At 41.4% G+C, this 22,501-nt stretch overlaps 1 protein-coding gene across 4 annotated transcripts in view; it reads right to left on the bottom strand.

Moving 5' to 3' along the window:
• The window catches only part of DIP2C (DIP2 acetate--CoA ligase C (putative)), a 361,956-nt gene extending 339,749 nt beyond the window's left edge, over nt 1–22,207 (bottom strand). For 2 of the 4 annotated variants that reach the window (XM_014061648.2, XM_014061647.2), the window contains exon 1: nt 21,595–22,206. In XM_014061648.2, coding sequence (XP_013917123.1) covers nt 21,595–21,679 — 85 coding nt within the window. In that variant the 5' untranslated portion in view covers nt 21,680–22,206. Of the gene's footprint in view, nt 1–21,594 lie in introns of all 4 variants that reach the window. The other 2 variants (XM_087712511.1, XM_014061651.2) reach the window with 2 other exon arrangements.
• Between the last annotated feature and the right edge of the window lie 294 nt (nt 22,208–22,501).

The raw sequence follows: 22,501 nt of genomic DNA on the forward strand, positions 1-22,501 counted from the left end.
GTGATTTACTTCACAAATCATGATGAACCAACCTAGGGATTAATCTAATTTGTGAAAACAGTCACAATCTCACCAATTTAAGTCACTCTGCTCGGTGACTAATCTGTTTGTAAACTGCAGCTTATATTGGATCACAGAGACCACAACTCAACTCTCAATCAGTTAATGCACAATAGGCCACATCACCAAATGGTGGGGCCAGGGGTGAAATCCAGCAGGTTCTGACAGGTTCTGGAGAACTAGTAGTGGAAATTTTGAGTAGTTTGGAAAGCCAGAAAAAACCACCTATGGCTAGCCCTAGAGGGATGGGAATGGAGATTTTGCAATATCCTTCCTCTGCCATGCCCACCAAGCCATGCCCACAGAACCGGTAGTAAAAAAAATTGAATTTCACCACTAGGTGGGGCTATCACCAGAATGGTTGGAGCTAAATTTTGACCCCCTTTCATCATTTTTTAAACGAATTTAAGTACAGGTAGTTCTCAACTTGCAACCATTTATTTAGTGACCATTTGAAGTGATAAGGCACTGGGGAAAAAGTGACATGACCATTTTCACACTTATGACCATTACAGCATCCCCATGGTCACATGATCAAAATTTGGGCACTCTGCAACTGGCATGTATTTATGACAGTGGCACTATCCTGGGGTTACATCAGGGGTGGGTTTCTCACCCCGTTCCAACCGGTTCAGTTGGAACGGGGCCGGCGGCGTCCTCGTGCATGCGCGCGGTGCACGCATGCATACTAGTGTCTGTGCGAGGCTCCAGCTGCTCCTGGAGGATCGCGCAGGTGCTGTATGCATCCTGCGCATGTGTGGAAGCGCAGTACTCGTCAAAACCGGGTAAGGAGCGCGGGCGAGCGGGTGGCCCCTTCGCTGTTCCCAGAAGTTACTTACTTCCGGGTTTGCTGACCAACCGGTTCGCAGGGACCGCCACGAACTGGTTGAAACCCACCCCTGGGTCACATGATCACTATTCGTACACCTTCCCAGCTGACTTCTGATTTGCAAAATCAATGGGAGAACAAGATTTGCTTAACAACAGCGTGAGTCACTTAATTGCAGTGATTTGTTTAGCAACTGTGGTAAAAAGGTTGCAAATTGGGGCGCAACTTATTTAACAACTGCCTTGCTTAGCAACAGTATTTTAGGCTCAATCATAAGTCAAGGGCTATTTGTAGTAAGAATGGGAATTGGGTACAGAATAGGTACACTTGGTTTGCATTTTTAAAGAACTGAGACAGAGATTTTAATGGAGGATGTAACAGCAATTTGCTTCCCAGAGGGCTTCTTTTAAGGATACCACAAATGTACTGACAATTCTATATTAAATAAAGAATTCTAACTATTCGCTGCCACTTTGTGACTGTCCAGATTTTTCCAGCCCAGGTTTGGTAGCCCTATCGCCATATGTACTGGGGTGGGGCTGGGAGGTAGGACAAGAATTCATACTGAATTTTGTCAATGCAATCTCACAGATTGTCCATCATTGTGCTGCACTGTATGATAAATATCTCACAAATTGCTGCAGAGAAAAACATGATGAGAATGCTGGTGACAAGGACAAGCACAATAATCTATATGCAGAGAAAGGATTACAGAGGAAGGGATGATAAATTTGGATTAATTGCCAGAGGCAGAACATCTAAATCAGTGTTCATTAACCTCAGGGATTTTAAGACGTATGGATTTCACTTCCTAGCTACGAACTCTGGGAGTTGAAGTCCACGCATCTTAAAAGTTTTTTTGGTTGAGAAACACTGATTTAGATACAAACTTAAGCCCAACCAGTTCAGAAAATGAACTAGGATGGCATTCTTCCATGTACAGATAAAGCATCCTGGAAAAGATCCAAAAATGGGGAAGGGCAGATGGTTTCATGAGAAGTCACACTAAAAAGGGATAGCAAAAATATTTTCTTATTTGACAAACAGTTCAATCTCAGATAGAAAGACTAAAGCAAAATTTACCGCAAAGAAATATTTTTGTGTAACAGCAAAGAGCTTTTACTCCCAAGAGAGACATTTGTTAATATAAAAGTATGCAAATAAATTAAATAGATATCAAACTGCATACACATTAGGGTCAATGGGTTGTATGAAAATTTACATAATCATCTACAAATTGGTCATCTGGTTTTAGAACAGAAAACAGAGAACCTGTATAACTACAGTGGAAAGAACCCATTAATTTACTGCTATCATTAGAGAAAAATAATATTCAAGAAAATTAGTAACCCTATTAGCCATGGATATCAGAATCTGCCAAAGATTTCCAAATCAATTGGGTCTACAAATTATAGCACAACTGATATGGATGTGCTATAGAAGTAAAAGCAAAACAGAAATCTGCCAATCAGATTGTGGAAAGAAATATCCATCTGGAAAGTTCCAAGCTGGGAGGAAGACACTGGAAACATGGAGGCTGATTGGAAAGATGGTTTATTGATGAGGCAGAACCACATGGGTTTTATAGCTTCTTTAAGCCTTGCACTTGAGCTTTTTGTTCCTGTGCAAGAGCATGTGTTCTATTGGCTGTTGTCAGATTCCCATGGGGCCATGGGAATCTGACAATAGACAAAGTATAAATCCTAGGCCCGTGGTGGCGAACTTATGGCACATGTGCTACAGGTGGCACAAGGAGCCATTTCTGAGGGCACGTGAGGTGTTTCCCTGTCAGCTCCCGCATGCATGCGCACTCTGGCCAGCTGACTTCGGCCTTGATTTTTGCCCATTTTTTGCCCTTCAAGAGGGAAGCCTCCTGAAGCCTCCATAGTGAGAAAAACGGCCCAACAGTGGACCCGGAAGTCCATCCCCAAACTTCCAGTTTGCGTGTTGGGCCGTATTTCACCCTTTGGAGGTTTCAGGGGGGTGAAAAACAGCCCAATGGGCAAAACGGAAGTTGGGAAACGGGCTGTTTCTGGCCTCCGGCAGGCCTCCAGGAAGCCTCCGGGGGAGGCAGTTTTCACATGATCACATGACCTTGGAGATGCTGTGACGGTCATGAGTGTGAGAACTGGTCATAAGTCACTTGTTTCAATGCTGTTGTAACTTTGAACACTAAATGAATGACTGCAAGTTGACTACCTGCGTAGGTGAGCAGCTGAAGAAGTCATTGAGAAAAGATTTTTATAAGACAGGCTTGTAACGTTCACTGATTTATATACTATTTCTTCTTTGGATTAGGAAGAACAGATTTAAGCTCACAAAGACAGCCAAAATACATTTTAAGACATATTATGTAAATGTATGCAGGAGTTATAATATTTGTTAAGTATGTATCCCTGTAATTATCTGTTTTTACAGCGTTGCTTAGTTACACTCAAGCTACTTACCATACTAATTCTGTATTTCTTACTTCAACTAACAGGGAAATACCACTTCAAAGAACCCGTGGCATTTTGGTTTACCAGATAATTCAATCACCAGTGTGTAGAGCTGCTCTGAGCAAGCCAAGTGTTTTCACATGACAAAATATGCATGATGGGATCTCATCATCAACTCTGCCCCAAACCATGTCATGAGGAATATTCATCATTTGCTATCACCTCTAACCTTAACCCTTGCAAATGCAGGTGCCTCTATCCCAATGTTCAGAAAGAGAAAGTATTAACCAAAAAGCACATTTAAAAATTCTTAACTCAATTCACAACTACTTTTAGGCTTGGTAAGTGACATACCTTCCACATAATCCCAGCTGGTTCAGCTCAAATCTAAAAGGAATATTGTATCATAAATATCCTCAATATATTATAATATAAAATAGACCTGTTGTTTTGTGTAAGTTGAAGCATTTTGTGTTTTGGCATTTATATATCTCACATATGCCTCTCACCTGGGACCTTCCAAAATCCCCTTCTTCACCAAAGAAAGTCTGTAAAGAAGTAGATGTCAACATATTTGTGAGATTTCAAAGGAAAGCTATGAATACATTTAATTCTTTCATGTGTAAAGCAAATAACCTAGCCACAAATGAAGAGAAATCAAGGAACCCAAGAGCTCATATATAATTGGCCACTTACTCTTTGGAATTCCACCACATTTCCTTTCCATTGCTAGACTCCAAAAGAATAAATTGACATTTTGCTGATTTATATGGACTAAGATCTAAATTAAAAGTCTTGTATTTTTAACAAACTTTTTATTAGCATTGTCTGTCCATGAATGTCCCTATTAATTGCCAACAAGATCAATTTTCCCAATCTTGCACCTTCCAGAACTAATGAAAACTTACAAATCACCTCAGCCACTTTGGTCATAAGTCCTACAGGTTGGAGCATGTTGAGTATATTTCACTGGATAAAGATCTGCACAGTTGTCAACATTTCGTTATCAGATCAGTAGTAATTGTGAGAAGGATCTTGGTGTCCTAATGGACAGTCACTTAAATAAGAGCCGGCAGTGTGCTGCAGCTACCAAAAAAGCCAATGCAATCCTAGGTTGCTTTAACAAATGGATAGAATCAAGATCCTGTGACGTGTTAGTACTACTTTATAATGTCTTGCTAACAGTAAGATCACCCTTGGAATATTGCTTCCAGTTTTGGTCACCATGATATGGATATCATGATGATATCAGCAAGGATGATGAGACTCTAGAAAAGAGTGCAGAGAATAACAACAATGATGATTGGACTGAAGGTTAAAACATATGAGGAACAGTTGCAGGAACTGGGTATGTCTAGTAGTTTAATGAAAAGAAGGACTGGGTGATGTGACAGCAGTTTTCCAGTGTCTAAGGGGCTGCCACAAAGGAGAGGAAGTCAACCTATTCTCCAAAGCACCTGATGGCAGAAGCAATGGATGGAGACTAATGAAGGAGATAACCAGCCTACAAATAAGGAAAAATTTCCTAATAGTTACAACAATTAATCAGTGGAAAAACTTGCCTCCAGACGTTGTGCATGCACCATCACTGGAGGTTTTTAAGAAGAGATTGAACAATCATTTGTCTGAAATGGTACAAGGTCTCCTGCTCAGCAAAACTCCAAAGGTTCTTTACAACTCTGTTATTCTGTTATCTTATTATCCCATGATCTTATTAATACTACAAGAATCATATGGAAGTATTCTAAAAGCATCCATATGAAATTCAAAAGGCACTTCCAAATGTTATAAAAAATAAATTTTATCAAAAAAATCAGAGAAAAACATTTTTTTAATCCTAATATTTGGAGAGAGAGAAAAATCCTCCAGCTTCTTAGATTCTTTGCACAGAAAAGATAGAAGTAGGGCCAGAATATGATAAAAATATAACCATTTGATTTCTTTTTAAATAAAGATAGAAACTACACAGAATTCTTAATATAAGGTGTAATATGTGGCAACTCCTGGGTGAAAGTCACTTAACAACTGCATTGCTTAGAAACAAAAGTACCGGGCCCCTAATATGGCTGTAAGTCAAGGACTAATTATATGCACCAGCAAAGTTGATATTACAAGCTAAGAAGAAGGAAGCAAAAGACTGTAGGCCAGCGAGCAAATACTTTGGTAGGACCTATTTTTGGATGAAACCAAAGATTTTGGGAAGATGTGTTGGGCTCCCCAATTTTCAACTCATCTGTTACACATTGTAAATCCTGTAAAACAAAATGCTTTGAAACATCAATACGGCATTATACGGGCTATAATCCTAGGTACAAATGCCACTGAGTGGATTCCTTTGAACCCAATCATGTTTACCTTGTAGTTTCAGAATGAAACAACAAGCATTCTTTGTCGAGAGTTTAAACAAATGTGCTTTTCAAGCAAAACAGTTATGGGACCCTGAAGTACAATGTATTTCCAAATTAGAACAGGGGCCCTCCTGCTGGTTTACTAACACAACCAATGGTGCCTGTTTGCACTGGCTAAAACAACAGCCAGATAACCGAGTAGTTTTTTGGGGAGAGGGGAAAAATGCAAAAAGCTCTAACCTAGACTGGAAGTTTCCACTACTCTGGCCCCCACCCAACAAAAGTGGCTGGGTTAAGTATCCGTGACTAACACTGGATCAAATATCATCAGGGAAGTTGTCTGCATCCCTGATTTCTGAAGGAAAAAGAAGAGATCTTAGTATATAGTTTCACAGGCTTCAAAAGTCTATCATGCCCCCTCATGTCTGAGGGCAACATTTTCTCCAGGAGATCCAATTATCTTGCCTTCCAGTTACTGTAGAATTAATGTACAAACATTAAATCAGAAAAGAATACTGATCATTAATCTTTTCCTTGGTGTTTACTTTAGAGAAAGACAAGCAAGAAATAAAGGAATGAAGTGCAGCTGGCCCAGCTGTCAAACCAGAAGAAATACTGCACCTCTGAGTTATGAATTCAAGTACACACAAATACACATAAACAGATTTATTCACACACATGCACACACAGTGAGAGAAGTACTTTATTATGAAAACCTTTGAGGCCTAAAATACATTTTGGGACGTATAGCTGCTCTTCTATAACATCCTGTTGATACAGATTGTGGTGATGTAACACAATAGTGTGGTTGGAAGTTATCCATGGCACTCTTTTCAATAGTCCTTAAGGGAGACATCTACCACTGATTCTCTAACCGGCTAAGAGGTATTTTGAATTTCCAGGCCTCATCTGGAAATGAATGAATATTTTAAAAAAGCACATTTTAATATGTACTGGTATATTCACTCTTTATAACTGCTATCCAAGTTAGAAATGAAGTCAAATTATTTCCATTTGATCAGTTTTAATTAATAGGTCAAATCCCAATTATTACAACAGTGAAAAAGGCCTTTACAGACCAATTTTAGCATATTTTAATTTATCACTTAGAATACAAAGCTAATTTTATTTGAATATTGTATCCCAATGATATTACAACCGGGCAGAAGGGTGGCAGGGAGTTCTGTAAACGTGTGATTATGTTGTAATTCTAAAATGTGAGCAATAAATAACTGATTTACAAGGAGTATCAACAACCCCAATTTCAGGTGGTCCTCAAATTACAACCATAATTGGGACCAGAACTTCTGTAGCTAAGCGAGGCAGTACTTAGGATAGTCACAATCAATTTCACAACCTTTTTACCATGGTTAAGTAAATCACGTGCCCAAAACATGAATCTGGCTTCCCTCAACAACTCTGATTATTGGCTGGGAAGTCTGCAAGCAGCAAACACTGGAACCAGTTTAAATACATGCCAGCTGTCAAGTATCTGAATTTTATTCATGTGATTGTGGAGATATTGTCACAACGGTCATAAGTGCAAGGACAGGTTATAAGTTGCTTTTTCAGCACCATCATAGCTTTAAACGGTTGCTAAACAAATGATCTTGAGGACATGTGCATGCTGTTTTAGGCGTCAATATAATATGAAAAATAATATATGTTCATAAAACAACATCACAAAATGGACCCAACTTGTGTCAAACGAAGGGATTATATTTCTCAAGATGCCATTCATTTAAAAGATTAAATTCTGTGGCAAAGCTTTCACCATATACAACATGCTAGAATTGCATTTCCCCTGAGTCTCTCGGGAATAGGGCGGCATACAAATTAAATAAAACCTCAAAAACCTCAAAATTTCATTCAGCATGGTTGGTGAGACGGAAACTGTGAGTCCTAACACATTTGGAGGGCACCACCTTGGGGAATCTGAGGCTAAAACAAATCTTAACAAATCTAAATCTGGTTGGCTATTTGATATTCCCAAAAGCTTTAGATAATTTCAACTATCACTAACATGTTTTTTTTTAATGCATCTATGTTGGTAAACCAATTTTTCCAGGCTAAAATAATTTGGATGGTAAGTGGACAGATAGAAATAATAATGGGTAAGATGGAAAGCTGACAGTCCAATTCGAGATCCGACCGCTGCACAACAGGATGAACTCCCATTCCTTGCCCCAGCTCCTTGCAGTTCGAAAGCATGCAAATGCGAGTAGATAAATAGGTACCATTTCAGCCAAAAAATGGAGGAAGAACTGCCCCCTAGGGTAGGATATGACTGGAAAGGGAAAACTTTTATCTTTAAGTTAGCTTAGATCAATTATCATAATTTCCTTTTATCTTAAGGTACTTGAACTCTTTTGAATAACCATGCAAAATAGACATAATTCCTAATAGTCATAACCCTTGATGTCTTATAGTACTAACAGATCAATAAGAAGTTCTGAAACATTTGAACAAATTCTTTGGGACAATGTCAACCAACGACAAAATTTAAAAAAACCAAGTACTGTATACATAGGTATATCTGGTATATGAAGCTATTACCAGATTTAGTGACTTTTTTTCTGTCTTCTGACAGGAGGTTTAGATCAGGGGTTTAAAATTATGACCCTTTTATGGCTTGTGAACTTAAGCTCCCAGAATTCCTGAGGCAGCATAAAGGAATTCTGGGAACTGAAGTCCACAAGTCATAAAGGGGCCATAGTTCTCCACCTCCGGTTTAGATGATACCATTTCAGCACACACACGCCTTTCATTAATAATACCATTATGTGAAAAATAGATTCTCTTCTCCATGTTTTTTTTAGTGAATAGGAAACAGCAAGGCCTCTTTCATCTAGCGGATCTACTTTCCACATAAATTATTCAAGGGCTTTTATTCTTTATATTGTGCTTAAAGGATATCTGATTAAGCATTCAGGTTTAATGAACAGGCTGACTTCTTTCTTTAATGGTTGAGAACCTCTCATCAAGTCTAGTAAAATCTGTAGGATTTGCTAAAGCAAAAAGCTGGGCGCACAATATTTATTTCTTTGAACAATCCCTCCCCAACACACACACACACACACACACATACACACACACACACACACACACACACACACACACACCTACCCACATGCATTCCTTCACTACTACTTATTACTATTCATGATAATATTCAGGGATGTAACTACTATAATACCTGTTCTCTGCTCTAGCGTTTTTCAGAGAAAGAGAGTAATGATTTAAGAGGCATTGATGAAAAATCAGAACTTCAGAAATAAGTTACCATATTTTTCGAATTATAAGACGTGCCTTTTTCTCCCAAAAAAGAGAGTGAAGGTTAGGGTGCATCTTATACACTGAATACAGCATTTTTGGCCTCCCAAAACCCCTCCCCCTTCACCAAAATGGGCCTGCAGAGGGTTTGGGAGGCCTGCAAAGTGCTCCTGAGGGCCGGGGAGGGCAAAAACTAGCAAAAAATGGATTTTTTTTTTGCTTGTTTTTGCCCCCCGACCCAACCCACAAGAGCAATCTACAAGCCTCCTAAAGGCTATGCATGCCCTTTTTTTGGCAAAAAAATGGGTCCTGTTTTTTTGCTCGTTTTTGCCCCCCCCCCCCCCCGAAGCACTTTGCAGGCCTCTCAAACTCTGCCCTGTATTTTACAAAAAAATGCAAAAACCTTTTTTAAAAATTTACCTCTTCAAAATCTTAGCGCGTCTTATACTCCGGTGCATCTTAATACTCCAAAAAATATGGTAGTTTATATCATTGAGCTTTATGATACCTTATTTGCATTTTCTATTCTTAAAACAGACATACTTGGCAAGTCTCAGAAAGTTAACCAAGGCCTCTATCTTGAACTAGTTAATCCATCCAAGTATGTGGATTGGGTCTCTTCCTACATACATAAATGGAATAATGCCAGCCATATTCCTTTCTGGACAGCTCTCTTATTTTTTGCTGACAGAACTAATTCTGGTGCAATGAGACCATACTTTCCCCACCGCTGAAGGAATCACAAGTTCTGACACGTAACAAATACAAAAAGAAGAATAGAGAGGAAGCAAAAGTTGCCAAACCAACCTGGAGCAATTCAGGACTCCAATGGGATCTAATAAATCCAAAAGAAATTATTCTCTCTAGAGAAGCTAAAAGATGTAATCCAAGCATCGTGGGTCTGAGGGTACATTTGGAAAGTTTTTAAAACTACAGGTAGTCCTCGACTTACGTTCGTTTGGTGACTGTTTAAAGTTACAACGGCACTGAAAAATGTGGCTTATGATCGTTTTTCACGATTATGACCTTTGCTGCCTCCACATCACCATGTGATCAAAATTCAGACATTTGGTGGTTCATATTTATGACCGTTGCTGTGTCTCAGGGTCACGTGATCCCCTTTTGCAACCACCTGACAAGCAAAGTCAATGTGAAATCCAGATTCACTTAACAACTGGATTACTAATTTGTCAACTGCAGTGATTCACTTAACAACTGTGGTACAGAAAGTTGTAAAATGGGGCAAACCTCACTTAACATATGTCTCACTTAACAACAGAAAATTTGGGGTCAAGTGTGGTAGTAAATCAAAGACTACCTGTATTTCACTGTATATAGATGCAGATGGTATAATTAGTCCTCAATGTATGACCAAAATTAGAACCAGAATTTCCATTGCTAACCAAGGCATGTCATTTTGGATTTTACTATTTTTTGCCAAAGTTGTTAAGTGAATCATATTAGGTGAATCTGGCTTACCCCACAGATTCGTTTATTGGAAGCCATCTGGAGATCATATGATCCGAGGACACTGCAGTTGTGGTAAACACATGCAGGTTGCCAAACATCCAAATTTTGATCACATGACCATGGAGATGGTTAGAAGCGCAAGGACCAATCATAAGCTACTTTTTCTGAGTTTGAATGGCTGCTAAACGGGTGGTTGAACATCAAGGACTGCATATATACACTTGTGTTTCCCTGAAAATAAGACCGGGTCTTATTTTTGGGGAAGGGGGGAAATAAGCATTAGGACCTATTTTGGGAGGGGATGTCTTATTTTCTTTCCATGTACAAGAGGCCCCTTCCTCTGCATATTTGTGGGGGGTGGAGCTGCCCCATATGTCCTGCATTGACTTACCTCAGGGCCCTGGCAGCCAGGCTACCCATGCCAAGATACCTCCTTCGCCTCATGGCGGCACCTCCAGGAACCCTGTCCAGCAGGACCCAACATGGCCACCAGCCCACTTCTTCTGCTTGCTCATGGCAGCAATAGAACAGGAGGCCAAGTGAGGTACCGCTGCCACAGCCACAAAGTGAGGTGGAGGGATTGGAGCTGCCCCACGTGCCCCACACCAGTGTACTTCAGGACCCCCACAGTCAGACCATCCATGCCCCAACACCTGCTTCGCCTCACAGCTGCCGCACTACTGCGCCACAGCTTCCTGCTCCATTGTGGCTGCGAACAAGCAGAAGTGGCCTGGTGGCCACATGGGCTTCTGCTGCACATGGCTGCCAGTGCTATCACTGCGAGGCAGGTGTCATGGCATAGATGACCTGGCTGCAGTCCTTATTTCAGGACCTGGCTGCAGTTCTAAAGTAAGCCGGTGCAGGGCATATGGAGCTGCTCCACCAACATCCCACCTCACCTCATGGCCACGGCACTGCAAGCAGCCAAACGGAATGGGCGGGCAGCCAGCGGCGCAGGCTCTTAAGTAGGGCTTATTTTGGGGGTAGGGCTTATATTAGGCCTCAAGCATAAAAATGCCAGGGCTTAGTTTTGGGGTAGGTCTTATTTTTGGGAAAACAGGGTACTACCCACAAGCTAAAGAATATTCTGGCTGCAACTTCAAAAAGAAGAAATGTGGTTATAGACTCAGTTCCTTAAAACTACTGAAACGTATTTATTAGAAAACAAGCTATATGATGTATGGGATACGGGATTCTAATAGACAAGAAGCATTACATTAACCTAGCATTTGCACAAAATCCTTGACCACTATAACTTGGGCCCTATCACTCTCATACATTATAACTTCCTGCTGTATTAATAGCAGGACTGTGTAATTTTTTTCAGATTCCAGAATCAAATAATGCTATAGAGCAGGAATATTAACACCTGTACACAACACCTTAGAAACAGCTGTACCTTTTTCTTCTGCTGCTGCACCATCTCTGCAAAATACACAGCTACTCTAAGGTGTTGTAGAAAAGTGCTACAGTCATACTGAAAAATACTTTTCAGAGATTGTATGCTAAGCATTGCATAGCCCTGATTAGAAGTATATGCACACGTAAGGCAAACAGGTATAATGTCATGCCAAGTAGAATTCTGGCTTATTCAATGGTACTTTTAAATAATACTTGTTCTATTAAATTCAAGTATGGTTAAATGCCAAGGAAATATCAGATTGTAAATCTCACATATTACAAGTCAGACTTGGCACATAATTTCGTGCAATGTACACTCCATAAAAAAAAACAAGTAAGAGGAAATGAGGTACACCAAATTATATATATGGGTGGAATTGGGCTCATATGTCACATTAATTCATAACATAATTTTGTTTTAGTGTGATGTTGAAATCTATCCAACTGTGACTTATGCAATGAGCCATAATTAAAAATTGTGGTTTAATTCAATGGGCAAAGCCAACCACTGAATGTAATAATGCCAGAGCAGATATTTTGCTGCACAAAGCACCCTACATGGCCATGCTATGCTAATTCATATATTTAGAAAATCTTCACTCTGGGAACCATACAAAACCAAATTTAGTCCAGGTTTTAATCATAATCACAATTGGTCAAATGCTTTAGGAAAAAGGAAGGCATTCACTGTGAAGGTTGATGTAATCCACACATTTGAATTTGTAGGATAACCTGGGGACATAATAGGCTATAGACACTCAAAATATAAACTAAAAATAGAATTACAACATCTGCACAACAGTGAGGTTTCCTCCTTTAGCAAGTGTCAAATCCAGCTCGCCTGATACAAAATTTTACAGTCCTTTCCCAACCCGATATTACTTAGATGGGGTGGCAAAGAGCTAAAAATATCACAACTGGACTTTTGAATCAATATAGCTAGAAATTGCGGCTGGACAATTCTGAAGTCTAAAAACCCTTAAAGGTTGCCAATTTGAGGAACTGGTCCAGATAGTATCAAGGTAAAATTAGATCAGATCACTAGTTTTCCTAATATTTTTGTAGTATCAGGCAGAAAAAATGATCCTGTATTTTCCTTAACTGGTAGGAATCCAATTTCACTGAAGAAACTTTGCTGTTAGAAATTCTTTCTAATGGGAATTGTGGTGATACTAGCATAGGTGGAGTGTGATGTTTTTACACTTATTTAATTATATGATGGACAAAGGATGGACAAGAATGTCCTGTTTTAAAGCATCTCTCTCTCAGTCTACAGCCTTCTAGCTTCCCACACTTCAATTAATTCCCAACAGAAGACCTGACTTCTTTTCAAGTAATGGTGCCACCATTCCCACTAATGGGCAGCCTTGGCTTCAGAAATGGCTCAAAAGTTTCTCCTTCGCTATGACAGTGTATCTCAACCTTGGCAATTTTAAGATATGTGAACTTCAACTCCCACAAGTCCCAAGCCATCCATAGGTGAGGAAGGTTGGGAAGGCTGGCCTAGAGAAACTCCATTTCTCTATTCACAAATGTAATGAAGAATTGCCAAATACAATTTTATGATCAGTTCTATGTTTGATAAACTGGCTGGCTTGTTTTTCTCACTGTTGCTGTCTTTTGGGATTCAAGAGGCTGAGTGCATTCCAAGTGTTGAATATTTTATATTAAAAGACTCAGGAACACGACTGAAGGGCAACAGAGATTTCTGTAACAAATGAACTGAAAGAAAAATCTAAACTGTATAACACACAGGTAATAATTTCTGATTCTGTCCTCTGCTTACACAAATGTCATTTTTTTTTAAAAAATTGTTACTCTATTCCTAAAATTCTCCCAAAAAGCTTATGTAAAACAAAACATTGAAAAAACTGTGACATAAAACAGAACCTAAAACAATAATAGCAGCAGAAGTGGGGAAAAAACATTAAATAACAAACTTAAATGGAAATGTTCTGTTGTATTTTATATTAAATAAAGAGCTCAAAGAAAGTTACATCTAATTTTCATTACAATTTTAATCACAATGGCCCAATTTCATGTATTATAATCTTCAAATAAGAAAAATACAGTATAATAGTTACATTAGTTCTAAAAAAATACAAAGGATAAGAAGTTATTTTTCCTGGATTAATTTATGCTGGTTCAAAAATACTGAATTTTGAACTGAAATTTCGTCTAAGTAGCCTTTAGAATGGTGGTGAACTACCGTAATTTTCTTCATTCCGGATTGATTTTCCTACCCAACATAGTTAATCCCACAGGACTTCAAAAGTTTCACCAAACCAGCCTATAAAAAGAGAACTTTTCCAGAAATTTTGTCAGATGCCTAGCCTTTATATCTATGTAAACAACATTTTCTCTCCCAGATAATGAATTAAATTAAAAGATGCTTCAAATCAAGAATTCTAAGGTTGTCCTAAAAATCGAATGAGATTTTTTTATGACTTTTAAGGAAACACCTCAAGGATGAATCTAGGAAAACCAACACAGCTTAAAACGTATTCCTAAGGCAGTATTTTGTTTATAAATGTGATGACACTGTGTCACATTTGTTTTATATACTATATTTAGCTCTTCTGATTGTAAAGACTTGCTTTATTTGAGATTGAGAGGGCAGAACATTCACTTTTGGAATACAAGCTATTTGTAATCCATATTGCCCTTTTCTTTAAGCTTAATATAAAACTCAATTGTCTGACAAATTGTCATTGACAAATATTACCATGTTTCCCCAAAAATGACCCCTGAAATAAGCACTTGGCCTTATTTTCAGGGAGGTCTTATTATTTTTGAGGTGCAGGAGGTAGTGAGCGTGGTCACCTCATGGCTGCTGTTGTGTTGCATTTTTTGGGAAGGGCTTATAGTCGGGGAGGGCTTATTTTAGTTCATGCGCTCAAAAACCCAATTAGGCTGATTATCTGGGGAGCAGAGGTGAATTCAGCAGGTTCTGACAGGTTCTGGAGAACCGGTAGCAGAAACTTTGAGTAGTTTGGAGAACCGGAAAATTGCAATATCCTTTCCCCAGGAGTGGGAAAGGAATGGGGATTTTGCAGTATCCTTCCTCTGCCACGCCCACCAAGCCCCACCCACAGAACCGGTAGCCAAAAAGTGGGATTTCACCACAGCTGGGGAGGTCTTATTTTTGGGGAAAACGGGTAGGCAAAACTTATTTCTCACAATCTACAGAACAATTTGCATAATTTTCCAGGAAGTCTGCCTAGCTTGAGCTGATGCATCAGTTACAACCATACCTGAATCAGGCAGTGTATGTCTATCACCAGACACTATTTTGTCGGTCACATCCACCCAATCCACTAGAGCAGAGAGGCAGTTCCGGTTCCCTAAGGTGGCACATCTAGCGGAACCTAGAAGAAGGGCTTTCTTCATGGTGGCTCCCTCTCTTTGGTATCTCATCTTTCAGAAATTAGACTGGCCTCCTCTTTTGTAAGGGTCTGAAAACTTAGTTTTGCCCTCAGGCCTGGGGAACCCAGAGTGGGATGGAGTCCATCAAATGGCTCAGTTGACTGTGTGTTATTGCAGGGGGTAGTGTTATTTTTTTTTCTATACTGTGTCTTTATTGCTTGCAAGCCGACTAGAGTCTCTGTGAGCAAGAAGGGGGCTGTATAAATTTCATAAATAAACAAACAAACAAACAAAGCTGGCTTACTGCAACCTTTGAAAATGATCATGAAGCTTCAGTTGGTACAAAATTTGACAGAGTTAGTTTGTCCAAAGCTGTTGCAGAATGACACCTGTTTTCCACTGGTTTCCATAAACATCTAAGCCCAAGTCATTCAGCCAAAGTCATTTACAATATGGCAATGGGCTACCTTATCCAACACCTTATCATTTATTTATTCAGTTCCTTATCTGATTTGCATCATCCAACCTAGGCAGACTTTCAGTGGTTTACATACATTTAAATATGTCTGTCTGTCTGTCTGTATAAAACAGTGTCTCCACAGTGTGTGTGCATATAAAAATCAATACAAATCACACGTAAATGAATCAATAATTGATGGCATTGCTCACAAAGTAGTCTCCGAAGTAATGTTTTAATAGCTTATAAAAAACTCCTAGTGAGGGGGCTGACTAAATTTCTGGAAACAGGTTATTCCCAAGCAGAGCACAGAAACAGAAAACAATTCTATCCATCCTATACCAATGGCTATATTGGGCCCCATGGAAGGCCCCTGCAGGAGAAAAATGGGATATGGATCAGAAAACTGATCTTCTTAGTGGCAGGCATCACACTGCAGAGCATGGTGCCCACACAGATGCACCTGGCAACCTTATTTTTGGTATTTTAAAAGAAAAAGTAGCCTTTAATAGGCTTTTCTTCCTAGCAAACAATATCTGGCATCTTATTTCTTTTCGTTTATGATGTCAACTTTATTTAATGTGGTTATTAAGAGATTTCTGGGTTATCTGTTCTAAATATGGTTTTATGGCTTATTGACTAGAGTTGCCATAATAGGGCAGTACAATAGGCAAAATAGCAAAATAGCTAACTAAATAAAAGATACTGACGTCAGACGGCTGAACAGAATCAATGCTTCCTGCTTGTTATACCCACACAGGTAAAAACACAAAATTAAACTCCACTGTAATCATACGGGCTAACTTTCATGTAATGCGATTAAAATACCACTTTTCCTTCAAAGATCATAATGCTGCTGCTGTACTATAATCCAAGGTTTTACAGATCTTCCTTCTTCTCAAAATAGATGACTAACTCCTGTGAAGTTTTCAGCCATGTCATAAAATTATGCCTTAGTGCTTTCCAGAAGAAGGAGCATTTAGCATATCTAATGCATTTTCTCCTTCTCCGGAATTATTAGATTTGGCGACCCAGGTTGGCTGCCAATCTAATATAGGGTGGGCTATGCCTTGCATTCAATTCAATGTTTAGCATTTATTAAGGATATGTTGTGAAATAAATGAAGTTTAGGGGTAGTGGGATTAGAATTAGCCATATGTAGGAAGAGTGCCCTTTTTCAAGATGGCTGATACAGTAATTGTGGTCAGTCAGAAGAAAAAATTTATTAGAAGCCAAACAGCTGAGGGTTGCCCTGGACACCCACTGTAATCTCCTGAGATACTCCCCATCTGCATTAATTTATCTATGCACTCGTCTAGATAGGAAGAAAGTATACAAACCAATTGGGCTATCTATTATGTCTGGGAAGTGAAAAAAATACAGATGATCACAAGGTGGCAGTGAAGAGCAAAGGATGCTGAATTTTCTACCTCTTGCTGCCATCTAGAGCTTGTTTGGATTTTCACAGTTTAGAAGAATAACACTAGTTCTGAATATTGCCATTCATACTTTTCTAAGAGTTCTCTATAAGACTTATGTGCAATCAAAGGTCATCTTTAGAAATAATTATGATTCTGGAAGCCTATCTCCTTTTATTTTCTTTTTAATGAAATATGTATAGAAAGGTACAAGTAGTGAGAAAAGGAGAAGCAGGACAGGGAGGAACAGAAAACGTACAGGTACCACAAGACATATCTACACACACAACATTGAGTGCAATGTTGGGGATCTCAGATTCAGCAGTTTTAAAATCATGTGTGTCTGTTTCTTCCCCAATTGGGATCATTCCATATAGACTACAATTCTGAGCCTTTCACACTGGCTATCCATAGTTATGGAAATCTAGTTTGTTAATCAAGCAAAAATGGCTATTTCATACATAAACCCAATCAATAAATTATGTTCAACAAATAATAATGGTTGGGTTCATGTAACACGGTAAGAGAAAGTCAAGCAAACTATAGGACACCTTACTGTAATATATAAAACCTGTCAATGTAACTTCATCATATTCCTTTAAGGATTGCTGAGAACAAAATACATCTGAACACTTTTTCACCAGAAAGAATATCAGGGTCCAAAATACTTACAGCTTTTATTTTTGTCCCCTGGAACATAACATATTGTTTCTATTTTATAGTTAAGGGATTTAGTGAAATATATATTATTCTTTGAATTAATAACTAGAGTAACATTTGAAATACCGTATTTTTCGGAGTATGACACACTGAAGTATAAGACGCACCAAGGTTTTGAAGAGGGAAATTTAAAAGGGGGGGGTTGCACTCTGCAGACCTCCCAAAAATGGGGCGTTTTTGTGAATTTTTTTGTCAAAAAGGGGCATGCATAGCCTTTAGGAGGCGTATAGAGTGCTCCTGGGGACTGAGGGGGGGGGGAATTGAGCAAAAAAAGGCAAACTTTTCGCTCATTCTGCTCTCCCCAGCCCCCAGGAGCACTCAGCAAGGCTCCTAAAGGCAATGCACGGCCATTTTGGTGATGGGGGCAGGGTTTTGGGAGGCAAAGAATGCTATATTCAGTGTATAAGATGCATCCAGATTTTCAGCCTCTTTTTTGAGGGAAAAAGGTGTGTCTTATACTCCGAAGAATACGATATGTCTCTCCAGTTCAGGGGTGTCCAACTGGTGGCCCATAGGCCAGAAGTGTCAAGTCACACTCATCCCAGGCCATGGCCACCCCAGCTCCACGAATGGGGAAAAATCACGAAACATCACATGACAGCAATGTGATGTGGCACGTTTGGCACCCATGCTCTAGCAGGAATCCATTGGTTTTGATAGAGAAAAGACTTCAGTAGGGAATTGCTGAAGGATTTTTTTCTTCAGGCAATATTATCCAACAATTCAGGACAATGGTATTCCTTAAAGAGAGAACTAAACAACCTGTTGCACTTTGTAGGGCATTAAACATGTGTCAATCAATATAGTCAGTCATGTTCGGATTGCTAATTCAAAATTTGATTTGGTTAGAGATGGTGCCCATTGTTTCGTCACACAAGTTTTGTTTTTTAATGTCACATAATGCTGCCTCTTCTATCAGTCCACTGCAGCTATTTTGGGTCACTAGCATGTCAGTGTCTGGAAAAATCACAGTACAGTGTAAGAACTTAAACTAGATTTCAAAAAGTTAGAGATTCAACCTACAACTTCTCCAGATCCCGATGATGATTTGTGGGAATCAGAAATATAACAACAAACCAGATGATTCCATTAACTGATTCAGAAAGAGGCTTCTGGGTCATGAAAATGTATAAGTAAGATCAAATAATACAAACACTGATGCACAAACATGTTATATACTGTAAAAACATTTATGCAAATTATGCATTTCTTTATTAATACCAAGTAAGGTCACAAGCCTTTAAGAGGAAGAAAAACCTTCTCAAACTTAATAGCAAGGAACAAAATATACTCAGAAATGTATATATGAAGCCGGGAGTTTAATAACTAAAGATAGTTTCCACATCAGCATTACTGCCTCTGAACTAAACATTACTTATTGTTCGGCAACTCCTTAAACGTATTTATTCACCCAAGAGTAATTAAAGTAAATTATCTCTTTTAACACAGTGCAGCTTACTTCTGAGTGGAGGTCACAGGATTGCATTACCCCATCAGGACTGCTGGATTGCAGGGTTAACAGAAGTTGGAAGCTGAACAGAATAGTCATCCGATCTCCACCACAGAATTTCCTATATTTTGTTTTGGGAGGAAAATCTTTTTGGACTCGCAAGCTGGACAGGTTACAAGGGTGCTTCTAATCGCAGGACACTGTTTTTATACATACACTATTCAGATCTACAAGTGTGGTTTTGTGTGCACAATTCACTGCCTCTCCCTGCCAGCTTAGAAAAAGACCAAATCCACACCTGAATAAGTCAATATTGCTTTAACCCCTTAATACAGTTGCTGCAAATGCTTCTCCCCTTCTCTGCTCTTTACATGATAGAGGAATGCAAAAGGACTCCAGCAGTCCCAGTGGTTTGCCCTCCCCCACCAAGTGTTAAAAGGAAAAAAAAATGCACCAGTTCTTCCCCACTAATGGAAATGGCATGAGTGCTTTTAACTTTCTGGCTACAGGCCCTTCTGAAACCGTTACACAAGGGGAGGGGGGGCGACCGTTGGAAAGAGAAAGGGAAGAAATGCAGCCTGTGTGTCAAACTATCCCATTCCTTATTTTGGAGAAGTCCAGGGTTAAGTCCAGCTCCCTTTGACTTTCAAAATGTGATGGGAACAAACCTTTTCCAAAAGGAAAAGGAAGGCTTTTTTCCAAAATCACAACCCCCCCCTCCCTTCTCCCCAGCATTCTTTCCTTAAGTACTTGAAATATTGGCTAGAAGCGGAGATTTTGACTCAAGCCAGAGAAATACAGCAAGGAAAAGGAAATACGTCAAATCTGATTGAAAAATGTGTGAGCTTCGGAACATGTAGTGTTTGGACTGGCAACCAGGAAAAGGTTCTGTAATACACGTAGACACACACACACACACACACACACACACACTCTTTGCGTAAGACGTGCAACACACCATTCAACGGTTATTAGCCAAATGAGAAAAAGAATACAGTCTTAAAAAATCTGCAAGGTTTTTTTTTAATGCAGAAGGAACTTCCCAGGGTCCAATAAAGGACCCAAACCTTGAATAATTGCACCACTTTCAATCAAAGCGTGAAAATAAGTCACAACCACCTCCCCCCACCCCCACCAACAATCCCTTTTATTCTGTCTCTGGAATAGGTAAGAATAATCAGACAGAAAACCACTCAACGGACACTGATGGTGCCTATCCAAAACTTGATTAAATAGTGAACCACTAGATCCTTCTCTAGATAAAACCCCAAAGAGCAAAGGAATTAGGTAGGGGAAAACGCTTTTGGTGATGGTGTTGGTGGAGATTTCTTTAAACCAAAACTGAATTCCACCCACCCTCCTCTTGGCAGGATGAGATTCCTCCTAAGCCCAGCCCTAAAGATTTTCCATTCTCTGTAATAAAGCATACAATGCTGGAGCAGCATCTCTCCTGCCAACATCTCCTCCTCTTCCTTCTATCTTTCCTAGCACTGTGGCAGGAAGAATAGCCCCCCCTCCAAAAAGGAAGGAAGGAAGGAAGGAAGGAAGGAAGGAAGGAAGGAAGGAAGGAAGGAAGGAAGGAAGGAAGGAAGGAAGGAAGGAAGGAAGGAAGGAAGGAAGGAAACGGGATTTATCACCGAGCAGAACACCCCCCTCCATATCTTGAATACACAGCCACCCCAAATGGTACTAGCAAAGACAACAGCCGCCATGGAGAATCACTTCCCCCACCCCCCTTCAACGCAATGACATTAATAACCAGTTTCTGAAGAAACTAGAAAGAAGGAGGAATAAATGCAGTCCTGCCTCCGCTCCCCTAGGACCCAGAGCTCCAAGTGAAAAGAGCGAGAGAGGAAAAGGGGGGGAGGGAATCTCAGCAGGGATCTTTACGCACATACACACACATACACACACACGCCGCCACCACCACCACCACCACATACACACCCCATTTCTCTGGCGATGTCACCCACATACCAGGAGGAACTGACGCCCACAAGAATCAACTGACACATGCCAAATCTAAACACACCCACCCACAGGCGGGATGGCGAGATCCTTGCACACTGCAGAGGAGACAGATACACCTTCCAGGTAGCGCCCGCACACATTTACGCGCAACCCCAGCCTCGTGCCCTCTAGCCGCCCCGCCGATTCCCTTGCTCGGGGAGCACCCACAAATCCCCCCCCCAGCGGAAGATGGGCGCTCCTCTCCCGCCGGACCTCCCCTAGAAAGTGGGGGGGATGGGGAGGGTGCCCGGTGCCGGCGCAGTGCCGTGCGCCCCGAGGAGGCACCACGGAACCATCTCGGGCTCCGGCCGCGGATGTCTCGCCCCGCCACCCCTGCGCCGGCTTCCCCCTTACCTTCCGACAATTCCAGCTCCAGCTCGGCCAGCCGCGCTCTCACCTCCAGCGGCAGAGAGAGGCTCTCCAGACTGCGATCCGCCATAGTCGATTCCCGGGAAGGCGATCTTCTCACTCGCCCCGCGCCCTTCTCTGCCGCGCCGGGTGCGCCCGGGGGTCTTTGTTCGCGACCCGTGCACACAAACACGCCGCCCCCGGAGGAAGGACGGGAAAGGGAGAGGCGGGCAGGCGGGCGGGCGAGCAAGCGAACGATCGAGGGGCGAAAGCACAAAAGCGCCCGGCCCTCCCTAACCCCGCGCGCCGGGCTCGGGTGCCCGATTGACCGCGCGGGCTCAGCTGGGAAGGAGCCCCGCGACGCGCAGCGCCAGCCCTGCCCAGCCCAGCTCCACCAGGGATGGGCTGGAGGAGGGTATGCAGAGCGCTCTCCCTCTTCCTCCTCCTCCTCCCTCGCCGCCGCTTCAGTTCAGCCCCGCCATGGTGGCGTGGCTGCTGTTGCGGCTGCTGCTTCTTCAACGCCGCCGCCTCCCGATCCGGGCGAGCCTTCGGCGGGGTGGCACGGAGCCGAGCAGGCCCGCTGCAACCTCGCCGCTGCCTCCTTCCCGGCTTCGCGCACTGGGCGCAGCAGCGGCGGCAGCAGCAGAAGAAGAAACAGCAGCAGCAGCAAGCAGCGCGCTCTCCCTCGCTCCACCCCGGCCGCGCGGCGGCGAGGAACTGCGGTGCCGCGGCGGGGGCGGCTCGCTTCTGTCACTCGCGCACGTGACCCGGCTGGGCGCAACGGGGACCGCGGGGGGGCGCTGGAGCACGCGCGCCTCCGGGGAAGCCCCCCTCCTCTTTCCCCGGCCCCTTCGGCCGGCCGGCTAGCCAAGCTGCAAGCGTGCCTCCGCGCCCGTGGAAACTGGGAGGATCC

Source organism: Thamnophis sirtalis, unplaced genomic scaffold, assembly GCF_051295495.1.
Source record: "Thamnophis sirtalis isolate CommonGarterSnake01/CBP01778 unplaced genomic scaffold, rThaSir2_p1.2 scaffold_4, whole genome shotgun sequence".
Classification (NCBI taxonomy): Eukaryota; Metazoa; Chordata; class Lepidosauria; order Squamata; family Natricidae; genus Thamnophis; species Thamnophis sirtalis.